Source organism: Lithobates pipiens, unplaced genomic scaffold (assembly GCF_037356315.1).
Source record: "Lithobates pipiens isolate NorthernLeopardFrog02 unplaced genomic scaffold, aLitPip1_a1.2 Scaffold_30, whole genome shotgun sequence".
Lineage (NCBI taxonomy): Eukaryota > Metazoa > Chordata > Amphibia > Anura > Ranidae > Lithobates > Lithobates pipiens.
In genome coordinates this window covers 8,441,460-8,454,888 of record NW_027507791.1, presented here as the reverse complement: position 1 = coordinate 8,454,888, position 13,429 = coordinate 8,441,460, and the positions used below count along the sequence as shown (strand labels likewise).

The 13,429-nt window shown below is 46.5% G+C and overlaps 1 protein-coding gene across 1 annotated transcript in view; it reads left to right on the top strand.

The window, feature by feature from the left end:
• The first annotated feature begins 117 nt into the window (after positions 1–117).
• The window catches only part of ADCK1 (aarF domain containing kinase 1), a 44,135-nt gene continuing 30,823 nt past the window's right edge, over positions 118–13,429 (top strand). The window contains exons 1-3 of the mRNA XM_077463590.1: positions 118–372; positions 976–1,167; positions 5,593–5,737. Coding sequence (XP_077319716.1) covers positions 5,603–5,737 — 135 coding nt within the window. The 5' untranslated portion in view covers positions 118–372; positions 976–1,167; positions 5,593–5,602. The remainder of the gene's footprint in view (positions 373–975; positions 1,168–5,592; positions 5,738–13,429) is intronic.

Below are 13,429 nucleotides of genomic sequence, written 5' to 3'. Positions count from 1 at the left end.
ACGGTCACGCCGTCCAAGCTCGCTTTCTGGTTGGACGCTGTACTTTTGCCTAGGATGACCTCCCCCCCCCCCCCCCCCCCACGATTCTGCGCCATTTTGCCGAAGTCCTCCATTGAGAGAGAATTGGAAAGGCTCAGAAAAAATGGCGACAGGCAGAGCACCGGTATGCGGCTTATGTAACTCTAAAGGAAGCTCCCCCACGCCTGTGGAAGGTGGTCTGTTCTAGCCACACCCCTTGTATGCTTCAACGGTTTCAAGGCCAGAGGTTATCGTCGAGCCACGTACTACATTTCCCAGAGATCACCGCGCCCGCTGGAACCTACCATCTCCGGGGAAGGGGGGGCTGTTCAGAGAGGGGAAGCTGGACCGCAGGTAGGTGATAGAGCTGGGGCTGCCCCCATAGGGGCAAATCAGAGACTGACCTTGCAGGTGTCAGTGGGAGAAACACTGACAGTTCTGACTTCATTCAATGGAACATGCATTGCTCCCAACTGTCCCTGATTTCGAGGGACTGTCCCTGATTTGGAGCAATGTCCCTCTTTCCTCCTCATTTGTCCCTCATTTTGGTCTGATCTATATAGATGTATACAAAATGCACTTTTTTATCCCAGCGTTAAACCTTTCATCTGATTTTTTACATTTTTTAAATTCCAAAAGCCAATATAAAGGAATAGTAGTGCTAAAACATGCACTTGTGGGTTTAACCAATCTTGTTTTTTTTTTTTTTGTTAAATTGTCCTTTAAGGGGGCGTGTCCTATGCCTGCATACTTTTGATGATAGGTGTCCCTCATTCCCATCTCAAAAAGTTGGGAGGTGTGGAAGATGTGACCTCTTCATATTGGTATATGACCTGTGTTGGTGCATTATTGGTTTTATTATCTGTCCTCACCACGGCTGGGACTATCATTATTAGCGTAATATATTATCAACAATAATTATTAGCATTCATATAATCATGAATTATCATTACACAGGGTGGAGGATCGATCGAGGATGGAGATCCCGCCTTCCCATCAGTGACAGATCCTCTTTATGTGGAGTGGAAGCATGAGAGGGACGAGCCATAGGGATCAGTTCACATATCATTCTTTGTCGCCATAAATCGCAAAAGAGTTGACGCCCAACAGGTTTCAGGGGTATAGATCTCCCTTCACCAGGGCTGACCGGTAAGATTTATTTTACGAAAGTAATACAATACCTGCGAGCCTCAATCAACCCAAAGCCTAATAGATATCGCTAACCAGCTGCAAGCGTTACATACGTCTCATAAACTCGTGCACATAGACAAAAAAATAGTAAATTATATGCTGTGCTTTAGAATATTACACAATAAATGCGTGCAGTATTAATGTGACGTATGTGACATAGATGTGATATGACCAAAATAAAAACAATAAATATGTCAACTAAAACATCCCACGCAGTATCTCAGGAATAATGGGAAATAAAAATCCTTGATAGTGTGACATCGATTAAAACGTTTTATTGAACAAATAGAACAATCCACCAATGGGGTACTCACAAGTACCAGGTGTGTCAGAGCACCACTCTGTGTGTGGCATGAAATATTACAGCGGCTGGTTTTGGAATGGTGTATTCTTCCTCCTAGGCAGATAGACTTGCCTGTCGTACCGTCCTGGCCCCTCCCCTTCTTCCTCTTAGCCTCTCTCTGAGGTAGAAGGTACTCATTCGAAACGCGTCAGCCAGCATTGGTTCCCGTGTCCTCTCCTTCATTACCTGGAGACTGTTGATACCAGATCAATTGCCATCAGATTAAGGCTTTTATATTGCGGTTTTCCTTCACATGTTTGTGGGTAGTTTTTAATATAGTCTTTTATTAAACATATCAAAGGATAATGCACATGGTTGGTTCGCCCTCTTTTTCTTTGTTTGACGCAAAGATCTGAACCTATTTAAATACAAATATTCTTCATATAGTCATTTTATTTATCAGAGATAAAGAAACTGGCGGTAAGAAGTAAGACCAATGTCATTTTATAACCACTTGCCTACGGGGCCAATTCTGAGGCTGGGTTCACACCTTTGCGAATTGGATGTGGGTTTCCCTGCATTCCAATTTGCATAGCAGGAGATTGTGACTGGCTCTCTATGGAGCTGGTTCACAAATCTCCGCAGCAGGTCCGGTGTGTTTTGCAAGGAAAACTGGTGCCTTTTTTTGGTCCATTTCAGGTCCAAATTCGGGCTGACATTGGACCTGAAACGGTGAACACCCAAACATTATATATATATATATATATAACCCCTTGCTGCTGAGCATACGCAGATGTGTGTACTCGGCTTTTGGGGGTTTTACCGGGATGATGCCCACAGCTGCAGGCATCATCCCAGTACTGTTTTTTAGAGCCGGCGATCGACTTTCCAGCAATAATAACCGATGTGGCTAAAAGCCTCTCGCTGTTATACCGGAGGAGCAGACACCCCCACTGCCTCCCTCCGCTCTTACCGGGCCTCCCGTTCCACCGGGAGTCCCGGTCAACAATCTAATGCCTCCGGCAGGTAGGGACAGACTGGAATGAAGCCGTAAGCGGCTTCATTCCAGTCTCCTGATTGTAAACACGGAAGCAATGTCATGACGTCACTTCTCGTTTACTCGGCTGCCAATGGCGCCGGTTTAAAAAATATATATATATACAGTATTGAGAATTGCAGAAAATGTCGATCTGAATGCTTTGAAGTGCAAGACCCCCGATCCCTCCATAAAGAGTACCTGTCACCACCTATTACCGTCACAAGGGATGTTTACATTCCTTGAAAAAGCAATAAAAGTGATCACATTTTTTTTTTTAAACAATTCATTCATATTAAAATAAATAAGAAAAACATTTTTTTTTTAAAGCGCCCCCGTCCCCGCGAGCTCGCGCAGCAAAGAAAATGCATACGGAAGTCACGCTTGCATATGTAAACTGTGTTTTAATCGCACATGTGAGGTATCGTCGCGATCGTCAGAGTGAGAGCAATGACTCTAGCACTAGACCTCCTCTGTAACTCTAACCTGGTAACCGAATTTTTTTTTTTTTTTTAAAGCGACCCTTATGGAGATTTTTAGGTACCGTAGTTTGTCGCCATTCCATGAGTGCGTGCAATTATAAAGAGTGACATGTTTGGTATATATTTACTCAGAGTAACATCATCTTTCACATTATACAAAAAAATTGTGCTAACCTTACTGCTTCGTTTTTTTAAATTCATGAAAGTGTCCCTTTTCCCAAAAAGTTGCATTTAAAACACCGCTGCACAAATACCGTGTGACATAAAATATTGCAACAATCACCATTTTTGTCTCTAGATTCTCTGCTAAAAATATATAATTATATATATATATATATATATATATATATAATTATAATGTTTGGGGGTTCTAAGTAATTTTCTTGCAAAAAATACGGATTTTAACTTGTAAACACCAAATGTCAAAAATAGGCTTAGTCATGAAAGGGATATATATATATATATATAATATATATATATATAGAGAACAAAAAGGGTATAAGATAGGCCCACAGTACCCCACTCAGCGCCTATTTCAGCAGACCAAACATTCAGAAAAATAGTAAACAGATATAATAATAACCTATCGAATTAGTCTCGAGGGTCTATAGCGCAGCAGCCGTTAAAGTAGAAAAAGTCATAAAGCAAATAGTACATGGATAAAAATCAGTTCATGTCCTGAAAATATCAGTACTAACACAGCGCTAAACAATAAACAAATTAAAGTCCCAAATAACAGCATAAAAATCCAAAAGGAGACTGTGCAGAAAGGGTGACAATGATGGTATAATCAACCCTGTGAGGTGATAATAATGTTCATCAAAAAGTGCTGTAACTACTCCATCCACCAGGATTGCACCAATATTTCACCGCATGAAGTTCGTATCCCCTCAGGGGGTTAAACTCACCAGATATAAGAATAATAAGCTCCTTTAGGGGAATAATCCCGTTTTTATATACCGCAATTCAAATGTCCTCCACCAGGGTTCGTCTGCCAATGCAGGTGGCACGAGAAGAGAGAAGATAGGGTGTAGCAGAAAGAGTGAGAGCCCAGAAGCAAGCAAGGAAGCGTGTTTGGCAGACGAACCCTGGTGGAGGACATTTGAATTGCGGTATATAAAAACGGGATTATTCCCTTAAAGGAGCTTATTATTCTTATATCTGGTGAGTTTAACCCCCTGAGGGGATACGAACTTCACGCGGTGAAATATTGGTGCAATCCTGGTGGATGGAGTAGTTACAGCACTTTTTGATGAACATTATTATCACCTCACAGCGTTGATTATACCATCATTGTCACCCTTTATGCACAATCTACTTTTGGATTTTTATGCTGTTATTTGGGACTTTAATTTGTTTATTGTTTAGCGCTGTGTTAGTACTGATATTTTCAGGACATGAACTGATTTTTATCCATGTACTATTTGCTTTATATATATATATATATATATATATATATAATATATATATACATATAATTATTTTTAGCAGAGGCCCTGGGGAATAAAATAGTGGTCTTTCATTTTTTTATGTTACACTGTATTTGCGCAGGGATTTTTTAAATGCAATAAAAAAAAAAAAAAAAAAAAATATATATATATATATATATATATATATATATATATATATATATATATATAGATACCCAACATGCCACGCTTTTAAATTGGCTACGACTTAGGCTCTCCCGGAACGCGTCATATTTTTGGTTTTATTGCCACTCCTTTGTAACAAGTCACCAATAAATTGTTATATGGACTACAGTGTTGCTGGCTCAACCCATCCATTTTGCTTTGTTTTGGTTGTGTGTGGATCTTGCAATCAGATTGGGTGTTTCTCAATGTGTGTACTGCTCCTCTCAGACTTCACTTAAAATTGTACATGCTCGTGGAATGGCGCCAAAATACGGTACTTAAAAATCTCCATAGGTGATACTTTGAAAATTTCTACAGGTTAGAGTCACGCAGGAGGTATAGTGCTAGAATTATTGCTCTTGCTCTAACGATTGCAGCAATACCTCACATGTGTGGTGCAAAGGGGGGCAGGGGGTGCTTAAAAATGTTTAATTCTATTTTTTACTATTTTTTAATTAAATATCTTTTCATTTTTACACTGTCCCTTTAAAAAAAAATTTTTTTGATCACTTTTTTTTCTATCACAAGGAATGTAAACGTTATTAGAAATAAGGGATGGCAGGTCCTCTTTACAGAGAGATCCGGGTCAATAAGACCCCACATCTCTCCTCTACAGTGTAAAGCATTAGATACAAAAAAAATGTATCTAATGCTTTTTTAAAAAAAATGTTTGATTACATTTGGCTGGAAGTGACAACATGACGCTGCTCCAGTCCTCCTAGACCATAGAGAAGAGCAGAGGCCATCTTTCCTCTGCTAATCTTTGTGACCAGCTGCCGCAACTGCCTGATTGGTTCCCGGAGCTACTGGTCAGCCAGACAAGGCCCGATTGGTGGGAATTAAATTCTACGTGTGAGATGACCCCTACACTTCAGCCAATCTCCTTCTTTGGTTAGGCGTTTGTCTCACCTGCACCATAGACCATTAACACTGATCTCCTATATGCAGGTTTCCCAGGATGGTGAGGGCTCCTCTCCGACTCGTGTCTCTGGTCTCGGCCGGTCTGGCCACATCCAGTCTCTGTGTGTATGGGGCACACTACTGGGACCCCAATGATTTCGGGGTTGTTCGAATTGGAAGAGCTGCACTGACGGTGAGTGACTGGTTGGAAAGCGTGGGGTTCTAAAACAATTTTTGGTAGAGTAGCACTGTATGTAGATATCATATTAGAGTTGAACAAGGGTCACCAGGCACAGGAGTACTGGGGGAGGGGAAGGGGGAACAGAACAGGCAGAGGGAGGGGTTGCACTGGGAGGGGGGAGGCATCATTGGGAGAGGGAGGGGCAGAACAGGGAGAGGGAGGGGTTTCACTGGGAGGTGGAAAGGCATCAATAGGAAAGGGAGGGGTGGGAGAGGGAGGGGCTGTACTAGGAGGGGGAGAGGCATCAGTGGGAGAGGGAGGGACAAAACAGGGAGAGGGAGGGGCTGTACTATGAGGGGGAAGAGGCATCAGTAGGAGAGGGAGGGGCTGTACTGATAGGGGAAGGAGCATCAGTGGAAGTCGGGGGGCTGAACTGGGAGGGGGAGTGGTATCAATAGGAAAGGGAGGGGCTTTTCTAGGAGGGGGAGAGACATCAGTGGAATAGGGAGGGACAAAAGAGGGAAAGGGAGGGGCTGCACTGGGAGGGGGAGAGGCATCAGTAGGAGAGGGAGGGGCAGAACAGGCAGAGGGAGGGCCATCAGTAAGAGAGGGAGGGGCTGTACTATGAGGGGGGAGAGGCTTCAGTAGGAGAGGGAAGGGCTGTACTGACAGGGGAAGGGGCATCAGTGGAAGTCGGAGGGGCTGAACTGGGAGGGGGAGTGGTATCAATAGGAAAGGGAGGGGCTGTTCTTGGAGGGGGAGAGGCATCAGTGGGATAGTGAGGTTCAAAAGGGGAAAGGGAGGGGCTGCACTGGGAGGGGGAGAGGCATCAGTAGGAGAGGGAGGGGCATCAGTGGGAGTTGGAGAGGTGGGAGAGGGGGAAAGGCATCAGTTGGAGAGGGAGGGGATGGGGCATCCGTGGGAGAGGGAGCAGAAGGAGGGAGAGAGACATCAGTGGGAGAGGGAGGGGAGGGGCATCCGTGGGAGAGGGAGCAGAAGGAGGGGGAGAGACATCAGTGGGAGAGGGAGAGGTGGGGCATCCGTGGGAGAGGGGGCAGAAGGAGGGGGAGAGGCATCAGTGGGAGAGGGAGGGGAGGGGCATCCGTGGGAGAGGGAGCAGAAGGAGAGGGAGAGACATCAGTGGGAGAGGGAGTAGCAGAACAGGGAAAGGGTGGGGCTGTATTAGGAGGGGGAGAAGCATCAGTGGGAGAGGGAGGGACAAAACAGGGAAACAGGGAGAGGGAGGGGCATCAGTAAGCTGCACTGGGAGGGGAGAGGCATCAATAGGAAAGGGAAGGGCTGTACTAGGAGGGGGAGAGGCATCAGTGGGATAGGGAGGGACAAAAGAGGGAAAGGGAGGGGCTGAACTGGGAGGGGGAGAGGCATCAGTAGGAGAGGGAATAGCTTCCTATGGTAGCAGACACAGAAGAAGCAGGCAGCGCCACCGGGGGTCCCCCGAAGAGTAGGTTCGGGTCTGCTCTGTTCAAAACTATTGCACAGTGCAGGTAAGTGACATATTTGCTATTTAAAACAAGAAAATTAAGTGTACATTCATTATAGCATTCTCTGCATTTAGGTTCACAGCGATTCCTGCAACTGCAACCACCCACAGTGAAAACCCGCTGCTGTGAGAAAATGCGCGGGGCTGCTATTTATTCTGAATGACACCCCCACATATGTAAAATCGCAGTGCCTGTGCAGGAACCGCAGGGAGATCACATGATCAATATTACCATGTGATTTCCCTGCGGGCTGCATTATGAGGTATGTTTTAGGTACAAAACACGGGCCGCATAAACACATGTATGTGAAGCTAGGCGCATGGTATAAAAAAATAAAATAAAATAAAATTCCCCACTACCTCCCCGGCTTAATCCTAGGTTCACATCCCTGCGTTCTTGCAGCCTGCATTTGCAAGTTTTCTGCCAAAAAAGGCATGTTTCCAAAAATGTGACCACACCATGCGATTTGCCTGCAGTTCCTGTACCCTCAAACATGCTGTGAGTTGAGATGAGTGGGGGTGCGATTAAGAATGAGCAGAGCAGCACATTTTTACTGCGGGTGGTTGCAGGTGCAGAAATACCTGCGATGTGAATCAAGTGATAAAGAGGCCCCGTCAGCTTGCCTGTGCAGTTATTTTTTCTCTGGGGGGGCGATAGAGGCAGATGAGCTGATTTTTTCAGTAGTTGAACCACAATAAATACATCAGACGGTTCGTCCTGGTAGAATATTCCGGAGACGATGATCTCATCCAGACGATCGTGTGAAATATTCTATAAATCATTTTTTATGTATTATGCTGCTTTGGTCTCATCCTGATGGCTTGCTAAGAGGAGAGATTCCTCTACGACCTTTTCTGGGTGTCATCGGCTCTATAACATCCCGCCATGTACTGCTCATTTTCATACCAGTCTAAGGTGGGCTCCTGGACCATATACGCATCCACCGTATCCCGATATTTCTCAGTCTCTACCATTGTGCAGATCCCCACCCTAGCGACGCCACTGCCAGTGTTGGAGCCTCCACAGTGTTGTCTCTGCTTGTAGTCACTGATTTACATAGGAAGAAGAAGAGCTGTGGTGGCATCCTACACCTCATTGATTGGCTGATTGAAGGGTACCACTAAGCACCCCCTAGGCCAGGGGTCTCCAAACTTTCTAAATTAAGGGCCAGTTTACTGTTCCTGTCAGCAGGAGCAGGCAATACCCAATCACTAGTTTTAATGGGGGGGGGGGGGTATCGCCCCATCATTGGTATCAGTGGAAGGAATAGTGCCCCATTATTGGCATCAGTGGAAGGAATAGCGCCCCATCATTGGCATCAGTGGGAGGAATAGCGTCCATCATTGGCATCAGTGGGAGGAATAGCGCCCCATCATTGGCATCAGTGGGAGGAATAGCACCCCTTCATTGGCCTCAATGGGAGGAATAGCACCCCATCATTGGCATCAGTGGGAGGAATAGCGCCCCATCATTGGTATCAGTTGGAGGAATAGCGCCCCATTGTTATCGGTGGGAGGATTAGCGCCCCATTGTTATCGGTGGGAGAAATAGTTCCCCATTAGTGGTATCAGTGGGAGAAACAGTGCCCCATCATTGGCATCAGTGGGAGAAACAGTGTCCCATCATTGGCATCAGTGGGAGGAATAGTGCCCTATTTCTGGTGTAATTTTGACAAATGGTGCCCCATCATTGGCATCAGTGGAAGGAATAGCGCCCCATTACTGGTATTAGTGGAAGGAATAGTGCCCCATCAGTGGGAGAAATAGCACCCCATTATTGGTATCAGTGGGAGGAATAACGGCCCATTGCTGGTGCCAGTGGGTGGAATAGTTCCCCATTGTTGGTATCAGTGGGAGGAATAGTGCCCCATTATTGGCATCAGTGGAATGAATATCGCCCCATCTTTGGCATCAGTGACAGGAATAAAGCCCCAAAGGCCAGATAAAGGCAAAGCAAAGGGGCACGCATCCAGGCCCCAAGACACAGTTTGGAGACCATAGCCCTAGGCCATTGCACAGGCCCGTTGGCCAGTGGTTCAAACCCTGCAGCCAATATGTAAGTGGCCCCTAAACTGGGTGCAGCTGGAGAGGGAAGAAGTCCCCCAGAGCAGGGATCTGCCATGATGTGGAGTGTGGATGAAGATGACACCTCCAACACCTGTACCTTCCAAATCCAGTCAGTAATGGCAGTCCCCCTATGGCTGCCCTCACTGCCAATAATCAAGGGAGCATGTCATAAGCAACATATGGAGACTGACATTTGCTGCCCTCCTGAACATGCTGGCTGTCATGCCTGCCTCCTAGCTTTAGCACCTGTTGAGTCCCAGACCTGGAACAGGCCCACAGCCAGAGAGCCACAGGCCCATAGCCTCCCCTTTAAAAAGCTATCTGTGGTGGAATTGTTTTTCAGATTGAATTTGAAAGGTGGCAAGGAGGCCATATGTCATCTTCTTTAACCCTCAAAATGCCAACCCACTGTGCCACAGTCGCATGCATTGCACGTGGCCCCATTCACTTGAACTGGTGAGTTCAGCAGCAGATCCACCTGCCATATGTGACGTGCCATTGAATTTTGTCTGTGAAACAAATCACTGTGGCTGTGGCATGGATACAGTCCAGAGAGGCTACATTTCTTAGTTGGGGTGGGGGTGTAAATGCATGGCTTAACCGTGTTCTTTTCCTACCCCCCAACCATCTATATGAAAGAGCCCTTGGGCCCACGTTCCTGCCATGCAGGTGCAACAGAGCACATGTGTCTTCCTGCGCATTCAGGGCAGCCCATTCATTTCAATAGGTGGTCCTTGTAACCAAACCGCTTCCCAAACTCCGCTTGAGTGCTTCCATCAGTACACTGTTTCCCCCAGTCTGGACCTTCAGATATCAGACATTACAGCCACATATTGCAGCCAAGAACCAGGCAAGACTAGCTCAGGTACAAAACTGGAACACTTTATTTGAAACTCGGACACATACTTTTATATCCCATAGGAGGACATCCCCCCCCCCCCCCCGACCATATTACCCTAACAATACAAACTGTAACCAGAAACATAATTACAACAAATGACATTGACTAAAAACATTATGTTAAAGCGGGAGTCCACCGGGACGCCGCGTTTTTTTTTTTTTTAAAAGCCAGCAGCTACAAATACTGCAGCTGCTGACTTTTAAAATAGTGACACTTACCTGTCCAGCGCGCCCGCGATGTCGGCACCCGAAGCCGATCTCTAGGTCGCCTGTCGGGTCTTGCCGCCGCCATCTTGGGTATGGGAATCAGGAAATGGAGCCTTTCGGCTTCATTTCCCGGTTCCCTACTGCGCATGCGGGAATCGCGCTGCGCAATAAGGACGCTCCCCGCTGCCTCTGGGATCTGTGTGTTTCCCAGCAGGCAGCGGGGCACTTGCGGGAAGGGGTGGGTACTTGCGGAAAGGGGCGTAAGTTACGCCCCTTTCCGCAGAGAGCTATCCCGGAAGTGGGTGCAGTTACCTGGAGGGTTCCGATGAGCGGAAGGTCCACTTTAGGGTGGACCTCCGCTTTAATTAGCCACCTGGATGACTCAGATGTCTTGTTGCCGGCTTCAAGCTTAGAAGATACAATACACATTAACAAAAGTATAAACACAGAATACCTTCAGACAATAGCAGGAGACTCCAGTAGCAGACTGTCCGGCTCCTACACAGTTCCAGAGGCCAGCTCTTTCAATTAGCATGTAAAGTTCGGGAATAGTCTTTATGTATTTCCTAGGAGATATTGTAGATACATATTACCAATGGCTCCCGCTGCTACCAATCTGTCCAAAGAGGAGAAAGATAGCAGCTGGAGCTGCTGCGCTTGTGCACATCGCTGGATCGGGCTCAGGTAAGAAAAAGGGGGGGCTGGGGGGGGAACCTTCAGCACAAAAGGTTTTTCAACTTTGTGCATAGAATGCATTGAGGCGAAAAACCTTAAAGTGGTAGTAAACCATTAGAACCCCCCCCCCCCAAGACTATAGCATAATGTGCTAGTATGCATCACATACTAGCACATTATGAAATACTTACCTTAGAACGAAGCTCCCACGGCGTGCCCGGTCACCGATGAGGGAGCTGACATGTTCCCTCTGCGTTTCTTCCGGGAGCGCTGTGACCAGAGCCACCATAGCATCACCCCCGCGCATGCGTGTGGGAGCCCTTCATTCCGGCAGGATATGTTGGACCTGCAGAGTGCATGCGGTGCTGACTTCAGCGGCTGCATGCAGGGTCAATATATTATTTTTACCTCCAGGTAAGCCTTATTATAGTTTAAAAAAAAAAATCACCAAGCGGGCAATACAACTACTTTAAGGCTTTACAACCACATTAATGTGATTGTAAACTCTTCCATATACCCAGTGAAGGGACTGACCTCAGATGATACACAGCGATTAAACAAATCCTCCTATGTAAGTTGTACCTGTTTATCTGCAGTCTTCTCTTCTCTACAGCTACTTAACCACTTCCCGCCCGCTGTATGCAGCATGACGACTGGGAAGTGGTTCTGTTATGCTGACTGGGCGTCATATGACGTCCAGCAGGATAACATGCCGGCGCGCGCCCGTGGGGGCGCGCAGCGAGTGCGGCGTGTCAGTCTGACACACTGCATCTCCAATCGTGATAAGAAGCCTCTGTCAGAGGCTTCTTACCACGTGATCAGCTGTAACCAATACCTGTTCCGGTAAACGGCATTCCTCGGTTGACGCTGACAGGGAGAGCCGATTGGCAGCTCTCCCTGTCAGACGGGGGGTCTGTGCTGATAATCAGCACATTGACTATCAGCGCAGCCCCCTGAGATGTGCAAATAAGCTACCAATCAGTGCCCAGCATGCCCCCAATAAAAAAAGCCTTCAAGTGCCCACCACTGTGCCAATAAGTGCCCACCACTGTGACAATCAGAGCCCACCCCAGTGACAATAGGAGCCCACCTCAGTGCCCAGCAGTAACACATCAATACCTCATCATCTGTGCTGCCCATCACACCTGCCTGCCAGTGCCGCCTGTCAGTGCCCATCATTTCTACATATCTGCCTCCTCATCAGTGCCACCATTAAGTGCCAACTCATCAGTGCCGCCTCATCAATGCCCATCAGTGCTGCCTCATTAGTGCCCATCAGTGAAGGGGAAAACAAAATATTATGACAAATAAGAAATCTTTTTATTTTATTTTCAACATTTTTGGTCTTTTTTAGTTTGTTTATCAAAAAAAAAAAACCCCGGAGGTGATCAAATACCCCAAAAAGAAAGATCTATTTGTGGGAAGAAAATCATAAAAATAAAATTTGGGTACAGTGTTACATGACCGCGCAATTGTCATTCAAAGTGCCACAGCGCTGAAAGCTGAACATTGTCCCGGGCATGAAGGGGGCGAAAGTGCTCGGTTTTTGAAGTCCGTAATTTATAAAGCTTGCCTGAGCTGTCAGAAAAAGGGGGCAGAGATTGGAAGTTACACTCTGCAAAGCTCAGTTAAGGGAGCTAAATAGAGAGAACCCAACCTCACAGCACACAGGAACAGAGCTGAGGCTCTCAATCACAGGCTGTGTGCTGGAGCTGCCTCCCCTGTCACTATGTTTCTGTTGGTGTCCAGAAAACTTCTCAGAAGTGATTCATGCTGATGGCAAAAGAACAAAGCAGTAGACGGAAATGTCACTTAGCCCTCGTTGACACCAGTGCGACTTGTAAATGCGACTTGACAGGTCAAATCACATGACAAGTCGCACCCTATTGTCGGCAATTTAACTATTCCCACTTTGTGGTGCTGCGTTGATTTGAAAAAAGTAGTTTCTATGCTACTTTTTGCGATTTCAGGTGCAGCTTGCATAGCCACATGTGCCCGCACAGGTGTCAGCCAAGTCGCACCGGAAGTCGCTGACATGCAGCTTTGAAATCGCACAAATTTCAAGTAACGTCGCATGATTTTAATGCCACATTTAGTGTGAACCTAGCCTTAGTGCACCGGATTGAGATAAGTACACACACTAGAGGGATATGCTTTGTTTCATATTTCACGTCTGAGGTTTACAAGCACTTTAATGGCACCGGCGTGCGTCTGCGAGGGCAGCGCGTTTCTGTGCGAGTTCCCCGCCACACGCAGCGCGGGAACGTAGCCTTCGATAATGTCAGCGATGGCATCCCATGGCTATTTCCTATTGTATAAAACGGCAATGGTGAACTTTGGCACTCCAGATGTAT